A 20,155-nucleotide genomic window follows, 5' to 3' on the forward strand; every position below is an offset into this window, starting at 1 on the left:
GGAAGGAATGCCTTGTGAGCTCCTCAGGGAATGACAACACGGAGAACGGGCTGCAGGGCTCCAAGGCCGAAGAGAAGGCGCCCAGCAAGGCGTGAGCCTGGGGGCCACAGCCCAGGGCGCCCTGTGTGAGGGTGAATCGCAGGCCTGTGGGCCACCTGCCTGACGCTGCTGCTTGGCTCAAACTCTAGTTTTCCTGTGGGAGCCCGGGTCCTGTCCAGCCTGCCCCCCAGGAGAAGGGGGTGGGGTGCGGTGGGAGGGTCAGGCGGGGGCCCGGCCTCACCCCTGGGCAGGTGGCGCTCCTCTTCCCGCTGGCAGAGGACGTGGCCCCAGGCTTCTCCTGGAGCCAGGCGCCCTGGGAGCACTAACCCTTCTGGGGCCCATTGGCCTCAGGGGCCCTGGCAGGATGTGGGGTGGGGGCTGGAGGGTGCAGGGAGAGGCTTTGATGGGTTCCCGACCCCTTACCCCTGTCCACCACCCCTGCCAGCCCTTCCCGGGGCACAGGGGGCCCATCCTGCTTAGGCGCCGCCCCCCTCCTGCTGTGGGTGCCCTCACACCTGCTCCCCTGACCCAGGGTTGTTTGTGGGCAGCCCCCCCCCCCCTCCGGCCTCCGGGCCTCCGCCTCAGGTCCCCTTCCTTCGGGGAGAGCGCCCACCCTCCGGGGTTCTGGCTGCTTCCTGCTCAGCTGGCCCGCCCCGCCCTCTGTCCCAGAGAGGGGGGGGGGAGGAGGGAGGTGCTGGTTTTCCTCTGCTTTTCCAGAACTGGCTGCACCCCGTGTGTGGGGCTAGACTGTGCCTTAGCTCCAGGTCCAGCTCCCCCTCCCCCTCATGCCACTGTCTCCTGTGGCACTGCTGAAGGCTCCCCGTGACCCCCCCCCACCCCCAGGCAGGGGCCGGGGCGGGGACGTGTCACTGTGGCCCCGTGGGCAATGGCTGAGTCACAGAGATGGCTCCCAGGGCTCCCGGGGGTCCCTGGCTAGGATGTGGAGGTGCAGGAGTGGCCCCAGGTGCTGTCCCCGGGTGGGGGGCAGAAGTCAGTGGCAGGAGGTGGCATTCAGAGGTCACATCTGCGCCCACTGCCTGGCTCTCAGAACCCCTGAGACGTGCTCCTGGGCCCTGGGGGGAGGGGAGGCAGGAGCCCCTCCTCCAGAGGGTGGGGGCTGCCTCAGCTCTGCTTCCAGAGGCGGCAGCAGCTTCCTCAGGGTGGAGACAGGGCAGGAGGGGGGCAGCGGCACTGCTGGCTGTCCCTGGCCCCGCCCCCCCATGAGCTCAGGGTCCCGCCAGCTGCTGCTGTCCCTTCTGTCCTGCTCCCCGAACTCATCCCCGGGTTCCTGGCACTGGGAGCAGACAGAGCAGAGCCACCAGGCACTGGGGGAACTATGCTGCCTTCCTGCAGCCGCTCCCGCCAGCGCCCATGGCCGCAGGGCTGGCTCCCCCTGAGGACAGGCTGCCGGCCAGGCCCAGGCCTTGGACAGGAGGGGGCGCCCCTCGCTGCCTCTGCTGCTGACTCACACCTGGCCAGCACGTCTCTGACTCAGCTTCCCCATCTCTCCAATGGGCGGCCTAACGCCTACCTACCTCACACGACTATTGTGAGGCTTGGCGAGTTGTGTTTAAAAAGTCCTTTGGGCTTGGAGAGTGACCTAGGAGGCCAGCATTATAATTAGTGGGATATTCAAGTTTGTCCTGTCCTTCTCTCTGTGTCCCTTCCCCACAACACACACCCTCCCTCCTCCCTACAATATACATCCTCCCTCCTCCCTACAACACACATGCTCCCTCCCTACAACACACATGCTCCCTCCTCCCATAACACACATCCTCCCTCCTCCCTACAATATACATCCTCCCTCCTCCCCCCAACACACATCCCTCCTCCCATAACACACACCCTCCCTCCTCCCATAACACACACCCTCCCTCCTCCCATAACACACACCCTCCCTCCTCCCATAACACACACCCTCCCTCCTCCCATAACACACACCCTCCCTCCTCCCATAACACACACCCTCCCTCCTCCCATAACACACACCCTCCCTCCTCCCATAACACACACCCTCCCTCCTCCCATAACACACACCCTCCCTCCTCCCATAACACACACCCTCCCTCATCCCATAACACACATCCTCCCTCCTCTGATAACACACACATCCTCCCTCGTCCCATAACACACATCCTCCCTCCTCTCATAACACACATCCTCCCTCCTCCCTACAACACACACCCTCCCTCCTCCCTCCAACACACACATCCTCCCTCGTCCCATAACACACATCCTCCCTCCTCTCATAACACACATCCTCCCTCCTCTCATAACACACATCCTCCCTCCTCTCATAACACACATCCTCCCTCCTCTCATAACACACATCCTCCCTCCTCTCATAACACACATCCTCCCTCCTCTCATAACACACATCCTCCCTCCTCTCATAACACACATCCTCCCTCCTCTCATAACACACATCCTCCCTCCTCTCATAACACACATCCTCCCTCCTCTCATAACACACATCCTCCCTCCTCCGTATAACACACATCCTCCTCCCCCTTTCCCCCTCCCCCTTTCCCCCCTCTCTCCCTCCCTCCTTGTCTCCCCATCTCCCCCTGCCCCCTGCCTTCCCAGGTCTCCCCTGGGGACTATTGCAGTGTTTGTTGTCAGGAACCTGGGCCCTGATGCTTGAGGCTCCTGTAAGGACACTTGGTGGGTGGCTTCCAGCGGAGGCAGGGGGACTGTCGGGGACTCCTGGTGGCCCGGTGCCCGGGGTTACCTGCTGGCACCTGTAAGTGGGCGGAGGTTAGATTAGTCCCCACACCAAAGAACGTCCTGCCCGACGCCGGGACCACACCCCTGGGAAACACTGACCTGTCCTGAGGTGAACCACAGCCGTCTCCCCGCAGACCCACCGGGAGTGCCTCCCAGCGACCCCAGGGAGGAGGGGGTGTCAGGGCCTGTGGGCCCCACAGAGCCATCTGCACTATGTCCTGGGAGCCCAGGGCGCTGCGGCTGGGGGGCAGTAAGGTGAGTGCGAGCAGAGACAGGTCTTTCCCAGCTCCCCTTCCTGGCCCTGACCGCGGGCTCCGCACCCCAGGCCTGGGGCTCCTCGGGCAGGAACTGAGCAGAAGGCGGCCAGAATGGACCCGGGCTGCTAGCGGGGCCTGGGATGCCGGTGGAGCCCCGACGTTCCCCCGTTCCCCGGCGGCTGGCCCACAGGAGCTGGAGGGGGTGGAGGCGGAAGCCATGTTCCCAAGGTGGCAGGTGCAGGTGGGAATTCATGACTGTGGGTGGTGGCCATGAGAGAGAGGGTGCTGCAGGGGGGCAAAGGCTGGGGTGCCTGAGGTGGGCAGCCTGCATTGCGGGAGCTCTGGTCTGGTTCAGCGTGACCTGGGGGGCACCCAGAGGCACCCAGAGGCTGAGAAAGGATAGGAAACCAGGGGGCAGGGAGGAGGGGGGTCGGAGACCAGCCACACCCCTGTGCTCCGTGACTCAATGTCTGCACCTCACCGGCACCCCAGCTGCCATCGGAGCACTGGGGTGGACACCTGCACCCCTGGGAGAAATGAAATCGTGCGCCCCCACTGTCCTCCCTCCCCGGCCGGAGCCGCTCCCCTCTTTCCCCCTCCCACCCCCGCCTGGGGCTGTGTGCTTCTGACTCTCATGCACGGTTTCCCTGGCTGGGGCGACAGCAACTCCCACAGCAACTCCCCAGCAGGCTGGAGGCCCGGAACCGGCCGCGGGAGGCCGGCTGTGAGCACCTTCAGCACAGGGTCGGGGTCCAGCCCAGGGTGGCCGGGCTGTCTCGCCTTTACAACCTGACTGCATTGCAGGGCTTTATTTCGCTTTGCCTTGGAAGAAATAAATGCTATGTTGAACAGACGTGGTGTGTGGTCCTCATTGTTGGCTAATTGGGGACTGGGTTCCAGTCTTGTCACCTGCTGGCTTGTCACCAGCCTAGGTCGAGTTGTGTCTAAAATGTTACCCACTTGGACAGCGTGGCTCAGTAGTTGAGCATCGACCTATGAACCAGGAGGTCATGGTTCGATTCCCAGTCAGGGCACATGCCCAGATTATGGGCTCGATCCCCAGTGTGGGGCATGTAAGAGGCAGCCGATCAATGATTCTCTCTCATCATTGATGTCTCTCTCTCTCTTCCTCTCCCTTCCTCTCTGAAATCAATAAAAACATATTAAAAACAACAACAACACTGTGCTGAGCATTAAAACGAAGTTCCTGGCCTGGTGAGTATATGCCTGGCTTGAGGGTGTATCATGGGATCCACACCACAGGGGCTGGCGAGGTGGGAGTGACACTGACCACCTTCACGCCTCCCTGGGCTGGGGTGGCGCCATGATTCTGGTGCCACTAAATGCCATCCTTCCTCCTCCCTCCTCCCATAACACACATCCTCCCTCCTCCCATAACACACATGCTCCCTCCTCCGTATAAAACACATCCTCCCTCCTCCCATAACACACACATCCTCCCTCCTCCCGTAACACACATCCTCCCTCCTCCGTATAACACACATCCTCCCTCCTCCCATAACACACATGCTCCCTCCTCCGTATAAAACACATCCTCCCTCCTCCCATAACACACACATCCTCCCTCCTCCCGTAACACACATCCTCCCTCCTCCGTATAACACACATCCTCCCTCCTCCCATAACACACATGCTCCCTCCTCCGTATAAAACACATCCTCCCTCCTCCCATAACACACACATCCTCCCTCCTCCCGTAACACACATCCTCCCTCCTCCGTATAACACACATCCTCCCTCCTCCCATAACACACATGCTCCCTCCTCCGTATAAAACACATCCTCCCTCCTCCCATAACACACACATCCTCCCTCCTCCCGTAACACACATCCTCCCTCCTCCGTATAACACACATCCTCCCTCCTCCCATAACACACATGCTCCCTCCTCCGTATAAAACACATCCTCCCTCCTCCCATAACACACACATCCTCCCTCCTCCCGTAACACACATCCTCCCTCCTCCGTATAACACACATCCTCCCTCCTCCCATAACACACATGCTCCCTCCTCCGTATAAAACACATCCTCCCTCCTCCCATAACACACACATCCTCCCTCCTCCCGTAACACACATCCTCCCTCCTCCGTATAACACACATCCTCCCTCCTCCCATAACACACATGCTCCCTCCTCCGTATAAAACACATCCTCCCTCCTCCCATAACACACACATCCTCCCTCCTCCCGTAACACACATCCTCCCTCCTCCGTATAACACACATCCTCCCTCCTCCCATAACACACATGCTCCCTCCTCCGTATAAAACACATCCTCCCTCCTCCCATAACACACACATCCTCCCTCCTCCCGTAACACACATCCTCCCTCCTCCGTATAACACACATCCTCCCTCCTCCCATAACACACATGCTCCCTCCTCCGTATAAAACACATCCTCCCTCCTCCCATAACACACACATCCTCCCTCCTCCCGTAACACACATCCTCCCTCCTCCGTATAACACACATCCTCCCTCCTCCCATAACACACATGCTCCCTCCTCCGTATAAAACACATCCTCCCTCCTCCCATAACACACACATCCTCCCTCCTCCCGTAACACACATCCTCCCTCCTCCGTATAACACACATCCTCCCTCCTCCCATAACACACATGCTCCCTCCTCCGTATAAAACACATCCTCCCTCCTCCCATAACACACACATCCTCCCTCCTCCCGTAACACACATCCTCCCTCCTCCGTATAACACACATCCTCCCTCCTCCCATAACACACATGCTCCCTCCTCCGTATAAAACACATCCTCCCTCCTCCCATAACACACACATCCTCCCTCCTCCCGTAACACACATCCTCCCTCCTCCGTATAACACACATCCTCCCTCCTCCCATAACACACATGCTCCCTCCTCCGTATAAAACACATCCTCCCTCCTCCCATAACACACACATCCTCCCTCCTCCCATAACACACATCCTCCCTCCTCCCATAACACACATATCCTCCCGGGAATCTTCTGGGTGGAGCCCGAGGATGAGGCCGGAGGGCAGGCGGGGTGACTGGCTTTAGATGGTGGGCTCCCACCTCTGCTGCCGCCCCAGGGAAAGGGGTCCGGGGGACTCGAATGCGGGTGAATTCGCCGGGAGGGTTAGGGCCCTCCCAGTTAGGCCGCCAGTGCCCGCACTTGCTCTGGTGGGTGGTAGACCCTTCCATGCAGTGGGCGGAGGGCGTGCCCCAGCTCATCAGGGCACAGAGCAGCACCCTGGGCTGGCAGCTCAGGTGCAGGCCGCCTCCCTGTCCGAGGCAGGTGCGGGAAGAGCCACCCTGGACTCGGAACCCAGACTCTGGCTGTAAGTGCTCACTCCGTGGCTTGCCAGTGCGAGGCCTGGGCGCCACCCCCTTCCCGGGCGGCAAAGGGGATGGTCACTCCAACTCCTGCTGCTCTGGCGAGGACAACACGACACCAGGCAGTGGGAGTGAAGTGCTTTGAGCCTCCTCGGGGCTGGCATAATGCGTCCACGAGCGTCCCAGGGCCCAAGGCAAAGGCCGCGGAGGCAGGGCCATGGGAGGGAGGCAGGCCCGGGCGTGCATCACTGAGCTCCCTCCCTCCCTCCTGCTCAGGGCGGCTGTCTGAGGGGCAGACTGGGGAAGGGGGGGGGCGGTGTTGAAATGACTTCCTTGCAGACACAGTTAAGTCAGCTGATCAAAAGGAGCCTGTGCCCCGCCGGCGTGGCTCAGTGGTTGAGCGTAGACCTATGAACCAGGAGGACAGGGTTTGATTCCCGGTCAGGGCACATGCCCCGGTGTGGGCTCCATCCTCAGTGGGGGGAGTGCAGGAGGCAGCCAATCAATGATTCCCTCTCATCACTGGTGTTTCTCTCTCTCCCTCTCCCTTCTTCTCTGAAATCAATAAAAGTATATTTTAAAAAAACACAACAAAACAAAACAAAAAAAATGAGCCTCGTGATCTCACCTCATTTCAACCCCAAAGCTGCTCGGCCCGTCCTCCCTGGTCACCCATCATTCAGGCCGCAAATGGCAGGGTCTGCCATGGCTCCTCATGTCCCGCTGGACACCTGAATCCTTTCATCAGCAAATCTCGTCAGAGGCATGTTCACAGTGCAGCCTGAACTCAACCACCCCTCACCAGCAGCACCCGACCCAGGTCAGGTCCCCCGCAGGTCTTCCTGGATCACCAGCAGCACCCGACCCAGGTCAGGTCCCCGCAGGTCTTCCTGGATCACCCAGCAGCACCCCGACCCTGGCCAGTCCCCCCACAGCTCTCCCCTGGATTGGGGCGCTAGCTTCCTCGCCGGGCTTCCTGCTGCTGCCCTCGCCCGGCCTGAGCCTGGTCTCCAATGGGGATCATTTACTCTTATTCCACCACCAATGAACAGGCGGGGAAAATGACATGGTGCTTTTACAGACACAGGACAAAAGGGATGGAGGCCGATGACCCTGAGAGGGAGGAACAAAGGAGGCGAGCCCTCCTATTGGCCCAGCGAATGGCCTGGGGAGAATTTCCAGGCTGGAGTGCAGGGACCAGGGAAGGCGAAGGCAGGGAGAATGTGCAGCGCCAGGGACCTGCGGTCGGCCCTGGATTCTGAGTGCTGACAGCTGGTGTGTGAGGCAAGTCCCCAAGGCCAGGGGAACCCCCAGCCAGGGTTAGGGGACAGCGTCACCTCGGGCCCATCTCACCGCTACTGAGGCAATCCCTTTGGCATGTCTCCCAGGAAGTACAAAGTACTCCCCCTGCACCCTTCAATGCTAACAGGAGTCCCCAATTTGGAAACATTATTTGAAAAAGGAAACATTATTCAGTGCAAAACAACCCCGTGGTGATGCAGCACAGTTGCAAGGCAACTCAGGCCAGGCAGCCCTGGGCCAGGCCCCTCTCCAGCCAGGCAGCTCTGCTCTGGAGAGCCAGTGTCAGTGTTCCAGCTCACCCAGGGAGGCCCAGTCCAAAAGGAAAGGGTGCTCCCGGGGAGAGAGGGGCTGATTTATATGGCCGGAAGTCCCCGCCCCTGATTGGTCTGTCTTCATGCAAATGAGGATTCTAAGTCCTTGTAATTTGATTGGTCCAAAAGGCACTGTCCTGATTGGTCAGAATAGAGCCACCCTGATTGGCCAGAGCTGAGGGAAAGCCTCAGTCCTATTGGTTGAAATAGGATTCCAGGAACTCCTTTTTAAAGATGGCAGGAACAGCGTGCAGGCAGGCAGGCAGGCGTTCAGCTGCAGGGGCCTGTCCTTCTCACGGTTTCCCTCTCCTGACTGAAAAGAGGCTCAGCAGCAAGTGTGGAGGCTCTGGGAGGAGGCCAGGCAGACCCAGCCTCTGTCCTATGACGACTAAGGCAAACAGCCACCCAATTCCCAGACTTGCTAGTTACCTCCCTACAACACTGTGTCTGATTAAACTCTCAGAAGGCAGGCATCGTAATGCCCATTTCACCCACGATCAAACCAAAGCCTCGCAGAATTCAAAGAACTGCCCTAGCCAGTTTGGCTCAATGGATAGAGCATCAGCCTGCAAACCAAAGGGTCCTGGGTTCGATTCCACTCAAGGGCATGTACCTTGGTTGCAGGCTCCTCCCCTGCCCAGGCGCTGGTCGGGGCTCATGCAGGTGGCAACCAATCGGTGTGTTTCTCTCACATCGATGTTTCTCTCTGTCTTTCCCTCTTTCTTCCACTCTCCCTAAGAATCAATGGAAAAATATCCTCGGGTGAGGATTAAAAAAGAGAGAAAGAACTTACCAAAAACATGTGTCCGAGCAGCTGGCAGCCAGAGCACAGCTGTTCTGAGTCCATGTAGTCTTCTGAATTCTGCTTGACTACCCAACTGTCAGGGCAGGTTCCTTCTCACGCCCCGCCCATGGCACTAACTGTGGGGGCCACGCCCCTCTGCCAGGGGCTGGACCTTCTTTGGACACCCGGTGGTAGTCGGAGAAGCCATGAGAAGTTGAGGGTGTATATAGGAAAGCCTTTATTGTAGGAGCCAGTGGCCATATAGCCAGCAGACAAAACAGTCCTTCGCAGCAAAGTCCCATACGGGAAGCTGCACTCCGGCTGATAAACGAACACACCTTTCCCATTAGGCAGTAGCAGTCGCTGTACCCACAGCCGTTATCTGAGCAGCCGCACGCTGCCTCAGACTCACAGCTTCACACAGCAGCGGCTGAGCTCTCTGCCTCGGCTCTTCTCTAGCCTCTCTGGACTCCTCTCCAGGCCTCGCCAGCCTCTTCGGCCTCCGTATAGGTCTTCATCCCTGGGGCAGCCCAAGATTTTAATTCGCTGTTGCTCCCAGATCTCCACCTTAGTTTCAGCTCGCAATTCTGATGGATTCATATATATCTACCTTTGAGGATTCTATCATTTCCTAAGGACTTGGCATGTTTCATCTAGGATCTGAGTTACCTAGCGCAGAGGGTCCTCCAAACACTGGGACTCCCACATGGTCGCCAGAGAAGCCCATGAGCTCCCTTCTCTGAATGTAGGAACTTATGTTCCCAGAACCCAGTGTGGGGACCACCTCATACTTGGCAGGTGATGAATGACTTAAAAAAAGAATGATAAAAACCACACCCCGGGCTCTCTAGATTGGTTAGGAGTCAGAGGTGCAATCTCTTTCCAGCCACCTGGGGAGCCATGATTTAATGTCACCCTTGAATGTCTAGGCCATCGCCCTCCCGGGTCATAGGTTATCTCTGGCCCATGGCTGGTACCACAGGCAGGAGGAAGCGGGGAGGGCAGTGGTTGGCGGCTTGTCTGGAAGGAGCCTTGCTGGCCTGGCTCCCCTAGTGCACAGCTCACTACTGCTCCCACCCAGCGCCGCTGGTCTCCTTCCTCCCAGTCCTCTACTCTGAGGATCCACTGTCTCCGCAGGCCAAAGAGTAAAGACTGTGGTCCAGCCTAGCGCACTGCTGGTGGCAATGCAGGCTGGTGAGCCACTATGGAAAACAGTGTGGAACTGCCATTTGACCCAGTGATCCCACTTGCAGGAATGTACCCTAAGAGACCCGAAGCGCCACTCAGAAAGCATGTATGCACCCCTGTGTCATAGCAGCACAATTCACAATAGCTAAGACCTGGAAACAGCCCAAGGGCCCATCAGCAGACGAGTGGATAAACAGCTGTGGTACATTTATGCCATGGAATACTGTGCAGCAGTAACAATGAAGGGTCTCTTACCCTTTGAGACAGCATGGAGGGGCCTGGAGAGTATCACGCTAAGCGAAATGAGCCAGTCAGAGAAAGACAAATGTCACATGATTTCACTCACATGTGGAATCTAAGGAACAAAATGAACTGATGAACAGAGTGGACCCAGAGGCATGGAAGCAGGGAACAGAGTGCGGAAGCTCGGAGGGAAGGCGGGGCAGGGCGGGTGGTGGGAGACAATCAACCTAAGACCTTGTGTGCATGTATGCATGGCCCATGGACACAGACAATAGGGAGGTGAGGGCCTGGGGCGGGAAAGTAATACTTTCAACAATAAAGATAAAGAAAATAAAATTAAATAAAAAAATAAAGATGTGGCTCAATAGTCCCACTCAGTTCTGATGAAGCAGCCCAGTCAGATATGTCAGACGTCACATTCCTGTTTAATAAAAGCAACCACGTAGGGAGCAGTGACAGCAGCAGTGGGCACAGTAGCTGCGCCCCAGCGGGACTGCATGTTCCACCACAGCTGGTTTCTGCCTGGGAGACGTGGGATGCTTGGAGAGGGCGAGGCTCGCTTAGACCCTCTCCTCCCTCCACTCCAGCTCGCAGTGACCTGGGCTCTCCCCAGAGAGTCTGCGGAGTGGGGATGCTCCTTCGGGCTTGGCAATGCCTCTGAGACCTCCTGGGGGCGGAGTCTCTCCTGGGGGTGCGGGGAGCACCAGGGCTGGCCGAGCAGGGCTGCTGAGCAGGCTGCTGCCCTCCTCTTGAGCTCTGTGGGCCACAGGGTCGCTTATAGGGATGGAGGCCCTTAGCTGCACCGGGACAAGCTGAGGCTGTGGGCAGAGGGGCGTGCCGAGGGGTGCTTGCCCGGTGCCTGGCGTCCGGGGTCCCCAGGCCTGCAGAGGGGCCGCGGCATCAGGGCTCAGACTAGAATAAGAGACCAATAGAGAGCGAGTCAGCGGATTTGAAAGCGGACACAGCAGTGCTGTGTGCAAAATTAACTCCCTTTCCCGAAGCTCGTCGCCCCTCCCGCTCCCCCGTGGGGAGGCCTCAGAAGCGCCCGCCCCCCCCATGGGAAGCTGTGAGGCAGCTGGGCGCAGCCCACACTCTAACATGTGCGTTGCACAGCCTCTCCGAGCTAAGGACGCTCAGCCTCGTGGGAAGCCAGGCTGCTCACTGGTGGGGACAACGCTGGGTGTGGACGCTGCCTCAGCGTCTGGGTGAAGCCTGAGAGCAGAGGAGGGGGGAGGGCTCACCTGGCGGACACTGTGGATCCAGTTGAGATAGGCCGCGACCTTGGTGTACACTCCCGGGGTGCTCGGGCCCCCACAGCCGTGGCCCCAGCTCACGATGCCCACGACGTGCCACTGGTTGGAGTGATGCATCAGGGGTCCCCCGCTGTCTCCCTGGGAGAGGGCAGAGCAGGGGCTGCTGGGTAGGCAGGCGGGCAGGGTGGAGGGTGGGTGTCCCTGTGCCCCCTGCGCCCGCCCGCCCGGTGCCGGCTGTGCCCTGCCTCTCTCTGCTCGCACTGTCCCTGAGCCTAGAGTGTCCTTCTCTTTGGGGGCAAAAAGGTTCAGTTGGAGGTCAAATGAGTTGTGGGTGTGCCCGGGCCCCTCCTGTGGAGACCCACACCTCACCCCAGCGGCGGAGGCTGAGGCGCCAAGGGCCCTGCAGCAGGAAGCGGGTCATCTTCCTTTCATATAGCATTTCTCAAGGTGCTGAACCCACAGCGTGGCGAGTTCATGTTAGCATGTTCTCGGCCAGTGGTCGGCAAACTGCGGCTCGCAAGCCACACATGGCTCTTTGGCCCCTTGAGTGTGGCTCTTCCACAAAATACCACATGTGGGTGCACACGTACAGTGCAATTGAAACTTCGTGGTCCATGCACAGAAGTCGGTATTTTGTGGAAGAGCCACACTCAAAGGGGCCAAAGAGCCGCATGTGGCTCGCGAGCCACAGTTTGCCGACCACTGTTCTAGGCAATTGGCTTCAACCCATGAAAAGAGCAAAGATCCCTGCCTTTGGGTAGCTTAGAATCAAATGGAGAGGAGGGAGAGAGGGAGGGGGGGAGGGAGGGGGCCCACAGAGGGGAAAGGGTGGCTAGGATTTACCTGCCAGTGGGGCTGGGCTTTCTGAGAAAGAGAGAGAGAGGGAGAGGGAGGGAGAGAGAAAGAGAGAGAGAGGGAGAGGGAGGGAGAGAGGGGTAAGCACACAAGACAGACAGAAATGTCAGAGAATAAAAAGTGCACCTACTTGGGTGTCTGCCTTTTCGGTTGCTATAACCCTTGAGGTCTCTTCCTTCAAAACACAGTAACTTGGTGGCCAACCTGCTGTGCACACCCCTCACCCTCACGTGCACCTCCCAAGGGAAGACATTGTCCCCACGCCCAGCCCTTACCTGGCTAAGAGGTGGCTGAGAGGCACCTCTCGAGTGAGAGAACTGAGCGGTGCGGACGGGGGTTTTATTTATTTATTTACGTATTTATGTATGTATTTATTATTATTTTTTAATCCTCACCCGAGGATATTTTTCCATTGATTTTTAGGGAGAGTGGAAGAGAGAGGGAAAGACAGAGAAACATTGATGTGAGAGAGACATTGATTGGTTGCCTCCTGTATGAGCCCTGACCAGGGGCTGGGCCAGGGTGGAGCCTGCAAACGAGGTACGTGCTCTAGACTGGACTTGAACCAGGGACCCTTTGGTCCACAAACCAACGCTCTATCCACTGGGCCACACCAGCCAGGTCAGGGTGAGGGGTTTTAATGAGAGGATCTCAGAAGAGCCTCTGGGGGAGGGAAGTGAGACATGGCCAGGCAGGGACACAGCGCCGGGCCCACCAGCACGAGGGGGCTCTCGAGGGCAGTGCAGTAGCTGAGGACAGAGAAACCGGGCGGAATTCCTGCCCTCAGGGGCTCTTACTCCATAGACAATGGGACCTGGGGTGGGTGGGAGGGTGTGAAATACGGATCCACTTAACATCCTTCTGCTCGTCTCCATCCACCCGTCCATCCATCCCTGTGTCGTTCTCCGACCGTCACCTCTCTCCCTGCTTCTCTCCCTTCCTCCCTTCCATGTGCGAGACTTCCTTGGGCGCTCGGCTCCTGGCTTCCTTGTCTCTCTAGGGCCCACGTTCCTACCCCTGAGATTCCCTCTGCTCCGTGGAGGCTCACCTGGCAGGTGTCCACGCCGCCCTGCAGGACGCCCGCGCACAGCATCTCCGTGGTGACCTCCCCCTGGTACGCGTCCTCGGCGTTGCACCGCGCCCTGTCGATGACCTGGACCGACGCCTGCAGCAGCTGGTCAGACATCTTCCCTGGAGGCGGAGGCACACCCACTTTCTTGTCCTTGTCCTTGCCTTGGCCCCAGCTCAGGTAATGCTCCGGGTCACCGGGCACCCTGATGGATGGCCCTCCTTCCCACCCGCTCTGAACACTGCCCCCTCGGCCCTGCCGCCCTGCGCCCAGGACTCACCTGCCCCCTGTTCTGTAAAGCCCCATCCAATGACCCACACCGGGGTGGCCGGAGGGAGCTCCTCGTCCGCAAAGGGCAGGCAGATGGGCCTGACGAGGCCTGCGGGGAGCAGAGAGGAAGGGGGACCCCGTGTGCAGGAGGCCCTGGCGTTAAGCCTCCACAACACACAGTCCACACGATGTTAACAGAAGGGGAAGGAGAAAAGGGGTTCTATAAATAAATTTAGAAAATGTGGGTTAAACACAATAAAACAAATTATTTTAAAAAAAATTTAAAAATGTCTCCATCTTTAGTATACTAAAGTGCTCCAAAAAGAGCTAAAGTTATAAAAATGTTTCCCAAACTTATTTGAGAAGGAACCCTTCTTTTTCCTAAGGCCGTGGTCGGCAAACTGCGGCTCACGAGCCACATGCGGCTCTTTGGCCCCTTGAGTGTGGCTCTTCCTAAGCCTTAGGAGTACCCTAATTAAGTTAATAACAATGTACCTACCTATGTAGTTTAAGTTTAAAAAATTTGGCTCTCAAAAGAAACTTCAATCGTTGTACTGTTGACATTTGGCTCTGTTGACTAATGAGTTTGCCGACCACTGTCCTAAGGGACCCATGTCCTGTGGAACCAACAGTTGGAAATGCTGATTTAAATACTGCCCTATAGCCCGGCCGGTGTGGCTCAGTGGTTGAGTGTTGACCTATGTACCAGGAGGTCAGGGTTCGATTCCCGGTCAGGGCACATGCCTGGGTTGCAGGCTCAATCCCCAGTGTGGGGCATGCAGGAGGCAGCCAATCCATGATTCTCTCTCATCATTGATGTTTCTATCTCTCTCCTTCTTCCTTCCTCTCTGAAATCAATAAAAATATATGAAAACAAATGAAATACTGTCCTATAGGCATGAGTCGTACAACAGAACTGCGCCAGGTGCTGTGGCGGCCTTGCCAGCGGCGAGTCCCTGTCCTGCAGGAGAGCAATGGGCACGTGGACCCCTTGGCAGGGATAGTGGGAGGCGCTTGGCATCGGCTGGGGGTGGAGGATGGACTGTGACCTCCACGACGGGAGGGACCTGTGACCCTCACTTAGGGTGCCGCACCCGGAGCGCTGGTGCGGGATGGTGGGGTGTCCACTGGCTGACCTGAGCCTCCTGACGTCCAGGATGCTAGGCTGGCGGATTTGCTGGGAACAGATGGGCAGCTGGGGCCTTAGAGAAGTGACGAGCTCAAGGCCACTTAGTGAGCGGGCGGCAGAGCGGGAATGGACCTGAGCCAAGGGCTCTGCCCAGGTGCCATCACTCACCTGAGAGTGTGAGTGGGTCCCGCAGCTTCACCAGAGCGATGTCCTTCTCTTTGGGGGACGTGGCGTTGTGCTCGGTGACGAAGATCTTGGCCACAGACACGGCTGGGAAGCTGCCCAGTCTGTCTGAGCCGACCCTCACCTTCCAGCCGGGCACATCGAGGTGCTTCCTGGGGCAGAGCCAAGCAGAAGGGGGCTTTGCCAATGGCCCGGCCCCCAGGGCCCTGGGGGTGGGAGCTCCAGGTGCCTGCCTCAGGGGGTAAGGATGGTGCTGGCAGGGCTGCTGGAGAGGGGCCGGCCGGTCTGAGGAATCTCCGACCACAGGCCAAGTCTAAAAGGGGATGTGATCCTTTTCCCAGGGAAACCTGCCCAAGCAAACTTCCAGCTGGAGGGCTGGGGAGGGCTGCCTCCAGGCCGGAGCGCGGGGCCTTCCCCTGCTTCTAGTCACAGTCGCTCATGGTACCTGCATGTGGGCAGTTACTTATGTATGCGGCTTTCTTCCTCTGACACCAGACACAGCTTAGGGATGGTTTCCCAGGAGAGGTTTACATCTTTTGTCAGATTCTCAAAAAAGGTTAAGAAATTGGCCTAACCCTAGCTGGTTTGCTCAGTGGATAGAGCGTCGGACTGCACATGCCCAGGTTGCGGGCTCGATCCCCAGTGTGGGGTGTGCAGGAGGCAGCCGATCCATGATTCTGTCTCATCATTGATGTTTCTCTCTCTTTCTCTTCCTTCTTCTCTGAATCAGTAATATATATAAAGAATCACTGGCCTAGACTGTGATTCCTCTAAGGCAGTAATGGAGCTAATGTCCATGGATACAGTATGCGGTTTGGTACCTTGTAGGAACTCCTCAGATGCAGAATGAATGAATGAATGAATGAAGTAAAGGCCTGGGGGTGGGCCTCCCCCAGAGGGGTGGGCAGGCCCGGGCTGGCCTGGGAGGAAATCTATGCTTGTTGGCTTGTTGTTAAGTTTCTGAACACAGCGAGGGAGCCGCAGGGCTCCAGACCCCAGGACCCCTTCTTGGAAGACCAGGGAAGAGGGAGGGGTGCTCGCTCCGGGCAGGTGGGAGGAGCCTGCATGGGGTGCATGACAGGGCGGCTGAGGACATGGGTTTCTGATGCTTCTCACCCTCTGCTCAGACCGCGTTTAACAAAGGACCTTGTGTCCGGCATCTCACGGGGTGGCCACACCCTAGGACAGTGGTTCTCAACCTTCCTAATGCCGCGACCCTTTAATACAGTTCCTCATGTTGTGGTGACCCCCAATTTTCATTGCTACAAATTGAACATAATTAAAGCATAGTGATTAATCACAAAAACAATATGTAATTATATATGTGTTTTCCGATGGTCTTAGGCGACCCCTCTGAAAGGGTCATTCGACCCCCAAAGGGGTCGCGACCCACAGGTTGAGAACCGCTGCCCTAGGACAGTGTTTAAGGGCAGAGGAAGGGGCCCGGGCCTCAGGCCCTCGAGGCTCTGGCTCCCGCAGGCCCGCGGGCTGGGCTTACCTGAAGCAGTGGGCCGCCGTGAGCACCCAGTGCGGGTCCAGGATGCTCCCGCCGCAGACATGCTGCTGGTGGTACTGGATGCTGACCTGCCACGGCCAGGACTCCACGGAGGCCTGCTGCCCGCCCACCACGCGCGGGGCATTCGGGCTGTCCCCGCAGGCTGGGCTCGGGAGGGAGAGCAGGGACCGGGCTCAGGGAGGCTGGGACGGGCCAGCGCGGTGGAGAGGGCCGGGCCCGCTCCTAGGCTCCTGGGGCACTATGGGGGCCCCAGATCGGGGCTCCCCAAGCCCCTCGCCTCCTTTGTCAGCGCTGGGTGCGCTTGGCATTACTGTGCACACGGTGTCCCCTGTGCGGGCAGTTTATGACCTTCACACTGAACTGGGATGCGGGACCCCGTGCCCCCGCCGCTGATCTGGGAGCCGGAAGTGGGAAGAAAGTTTCAAAAACGGGCTCTTCCCACCCTAAGCTCACCTCCTCCAAGTCCCTGCTCTCTGAGCGAGTCTCCCTCTCTCTTCCCACCTCCTGGCTTGCCTAGGGAACCTCGCACGCGACTCGCAGAAACCTGCAGTCCCTCTGAGGTTTGAGCATCTGATCGATGCTTCTCTGTCTCTGGATCTGTTTTTGTCCATCGGTTTATGTTGCTCATTATAATCCACAAATGAGTGAGAGCATGAGATATTTATCTTTCTCTGACTGGCTTATTTCACTTAGCATAATGCTCAAAACTCCGAGGGAAGGTAGGGGAGGGTGGGGTGAGGGGGAGAGGTCAACCAAAGGACTCGTAGGCATGCATATAAGCATAAGCGATGGATGTGGACAACAGGGGGTGAGGGTGAGGGCAGGATTGGGGGGATGAGGGGACATTGGGGGGATAAGGACATATTTGTAATATCTTAATCCAGTGGTTCTCAACCTTCCTAATGCTGCGACCCTTTAATACAGTTCCTCATGTTGTGGTGACCCCCAATTTCATTGTTACAAATTGAACATAATTAAAGCATAGTGATTAAGCACAAAAACAATATGTAATTATGTATGTGTTTTCCGATGGTCTTAGGCGACCCCTGTGAAAGGGTCCTTCGACCCCCAAAGGGGTCGCGACCCACAGGTTGAGAACCGCTGTCTTACTCAATAAAGGAAAAAATAAAAAGAAACCTGCCATCCCACTGCCCTGTTCTCAGCCTCTTCAGTCCTCGAACTGTATGCGGCTCCCCCACGCGGCTCCCTTCACACGGCTCCCCCCACGCGGCTCCTCCCCTCACGTGGCTCCCCCACGCGGCTCCCTTCACACGGCTCCCCCCACGCGGCTCCTCCCTTCACGTGGCTCCCCCCCACGCGGCTCCTCCCCTCAGGTGGCTCCCCCCACGCGGCTCCTCCCTTCACGTGGCTCCCCCCCACGCGGCTCCTCCCCTCAGGTGGCTCCCCCCACGCGGCTCCTCCCTTCACGTGGCTCCCCCCCACGCGGCTCCTCCCCTCAGGTGGCTCCCCCCACGCGGCTCCTCCCTTCACGTGGCTCCCCCCCACGCGGCTCCTCCCCTCAGGTGGCTCCCCCCACGCGGCTCCTCCCTTCACGTGGCTCCCCCCCACGCGGCTCCTCCCCTCAGGTGGCTCCCCCCACGCGGCTCCTCCCTTCACGTGGCTCCCCCCCACGCGGCTCCTCCCCTCAGGTGGCTCCCCCCACGCGGCTCCTCCCTTCACGTGGCTCCCCCCCACGCGGCTCCTCCCCTCAGGTGGCTCCCCCCACGCGGCTCCTCCCTTCACGTGGCTCCCCCCCACGCGGCTCCTCCCCTCAGGTGGCTCCCCCCACGCGGCTCCTCCCTTCACGTGGCTCCCCCCCACGCGGCTCCTCCCCTCAGGTGGCTCCCCCCACGCGGCTCCTCCCTTCACGTGGCTCCCCCCCACGCGGCTCCTCCCCTCAGGTGGCTCCCCCCACGCGGCTCCTCCCCTCACGCGGCTCCCCCCACGCGGCTCCCCCTACGCGGCTCTCACAGACAGGCCGCCCTCCTGGGCCCGCTGGCCAAGGACTTCCAAACACCATCGCCCTCAGAACAGCAACAGTGAACAGTGCTGTGTGCCTGCCGCCAGCTCCTGGCAAAGCCCCGCGCCCCTCCGTTTGCCGGGCAGGGTTTAGCTCCCCCGCAGCCGCCCGCGGTCCCACGTAGTTTCCCGGGAGCTGTCAGTCCTCCTGGTCTGTTCCAGGCAGGCCCTGCCTGTGCGTCACTAGCTCCTCCCCATTTTCCCAAATCATCTGAGCCCATGTACACGAGTGCCTGCTGTGCCTCAGGGAGCTGAGCAGAGAGTGATGGACAGACAGACAGACAGACGCGGTCCCTGCCCTCTAAGCGCTGCCTCCTGGCCACTCGTCCCCCGGAGGAGCTTCCTCTCGGAGGTCAGGTGGCCGTGGCCACGGTCAGGCTCTCAGCAGCGAGACCTCCGGCTCCTCAGGGAGGGTGAGTGACCGAAGCCTGGGGGCCTTCAGTGCATTGAGTGGGAAAGACAGGCATGTGGACGGAGGGGGTCTCCATGCCCACCGCTCGCAGGAGCACAGGCCCAGAGAGGAGGCTGGGACAGACCAGAGTGAGACTCGGAGTCGGAGAGGTTTAGGACGAGCACCAGGCCCTCCTTCGTGCCCGCGGTGGCCGCCCCCCCACCCCCCAGAGGGGTACTCACCCAGGCAGCGCAGGGAGACCAGGGAGCCCGAGAGGCAGGGCCTGCGGAGACACGGCTGCTGTCTGCGCCTGCTCTGCTGGGAGGCCGGCCCTGGTCTCCCGGACACACTGACTCAAGCCCCTCCCAGCCTGGGGAGCTGGACTCTGCCCTGGCTGCTGCACTGCCACTCGGTTCCGTTCGAGTTAACCTGATTGGACTCGACCGCCCCAGTGACAAGCGTCCAGGACAGGCTGGGCCCCAGGCAGAGCCCACGCGGCTCTCGGCCGCTGCGAGGAGGAAGCAGAGCCGGAACAGCACCTGCTGCGTGGCAGCCTCGCCCAAGAAGGACGGGATTGCGAGGGAATCCAGCAATGATCACCCTGCTCCCAGTCTGTCCTTTGCAAGACTTGCTCCTCGATAAATAGATAGATGGGCAGCGAGCCCAAAGGCTAAGCAGCCAGCATCCTCCCGGAGCCGCCTGCTGCCCTGGAGGCTGGCAGACGTGGCTCTGACTCCGGGGGAGGCGTGGGGACCGGATGCTGCGAGGTCTGCCGGGGGCTGGGGTGCGGACGGCCTACGCTGGCCTGTGCGTGAGGGGAAGGCCCAGTGGCCTGGGGAATAGGAGGAAGCATCGGCAATGGGAAGAGAGACGGTTTTACTCGTCGGCTGATGGGAAGGCCACCAAGGTGTGGACACACCTCTGTCCAGCTGTCCATTGATTTAAAAAGAGTCAAGCCCGACCGGTGAGGCTCAGTGGTTGAGTGTCAACCTCTGAACCAGGAGGTCACGTTTGACTCCTGGTCAGGTCACATGCCTGGGTTGTGGGCTTGATCCTCACGTGGGGTAAGGGGCATGCAGGAGGCAGCCGATCAACGATTCTCTCTCATCATTGATGTTTCTCTCTCTCTCCCTATCCCTTCCTCTCCGAAATCAATAAAAACATATTTAAAAAAATAAAATAAAAAGAGAGTCAACATGGACAGTCTCAGAACTGTGGCTCTCCCGCCCTCGCTATCTGCCCTCTTCCTGTCGTGGGCGCGCACCCCCTCGCCGCGTC

The 20,155-nt window shown here is 59.0% G+C and overlaps 3 protein-coding genes across 4 annotated transcripts in view; 1 reads left to right on the forward strand and 2 right to left on the reverse strand.

Annotated features, from left to right (window-relative positions):
- Nucleotides 1-1,720, forward strand: part of SCN4B (sodium channel, voltage gated, type IV beta subunit) — a 22,765-nt gene extending 21,045 nt beyond the window's left edge. The window contains exon 6 of the mRNA XM_014539981.1: nucleotides 2-1,720. Within this exon, the coding sequence (XP_014395467.1) occupies nucleotides 2-95 (94 nt within the window). The 3' untranslated portion in view covers nucleotides 96-1,720. The remainder of the gene's footprint in view (nucleotide 1) is intronic.
- A 389-nt stretch (nucleotides 1,721-2,109) lies between these two features.
- Nucleotides 2,110-6,000, reverse strand: LOC106726159. The gene is made up of 3 exons (XM_014539987.1): nucleotides 4,410-6,000; nucleotides 2,196-2,227; nucleotides 2,110-2,137 (listed from the first exon to the last, which is right to left on the reverse strand). The coding sequence occupies exons 1-3, from the start codon at nucleotides 5,868-5,870 to the stop codon at nucleotides 2,110-2,112; spliced, it is 1,521 nt and encodes a 506-aa protein (XP_014395473.1). The 5' UTR covers nucleotides 5,871-6,000.
- A 4,598-nt stretch (nucleotides 6,001-10,598) lies between these two features.
- Nucleotides 10,599-20,155, reverse strand: part of TMPRSS4 (transmembrane protease, serine 4) — a 35,910-nt gene continuing 26,353 nt past the window's right edge. For both annotated transcript variants that reach the window (XM_014539188.1, XM_005856799.2), the window contains 7 exons: nucleotides 19,120-19,160; nucleotides 16,450-16,609; nucleotides 14,937-15,103; nucleotides 13,650-13,748; nucleotides 13,349-13,491; nucleotides 11,434-11,583; nucleotides 10,599-11,104 (listed from right to left, as the gene is read on the reverse strand). In XM_014539188.1, the coding sequence (XP_014394674.1) occupies nucleotides 11,093-11,104; nucleotides 11,434-11,583; nucleotides 13,349-13,491; nucleotides 13,650-13,748; nucleotides 14,937-15,103; nucleotides 16,450-16,609; nucleotides 19,120-19,160 (772 nt within the window). In that variant the 3' untranslated portion in view covers nucleotides 10,599-11,092. The remainder of the gene's footprint in view (nucleotides 11,105-11,433; nucleotides 11,584-13,348; nucleotides 13,492-13,649; nucleotides 13,749-14,936; nucleotides 15,104-16,449; nucleotides 16,610-19,119; nucleotides 19,161-20,155) is intronic.

The sequence above is a fragment of the Myotis brandtii genome, unplaced genomic scaffold (genome assembly GCF_000412655.1).
Source record: "Myotis brandtii unplaced genomic scaffold, ASM41265v1 scaffold105, whole genome shotgun sequence".
Taxonomy (NCBI): domain Eukaryota; kingdom Metazoa; phylum Chordata; class Mammalia; order Chiroptera; family Vespertilionidae; genus Myotis; species Myotis brandtii.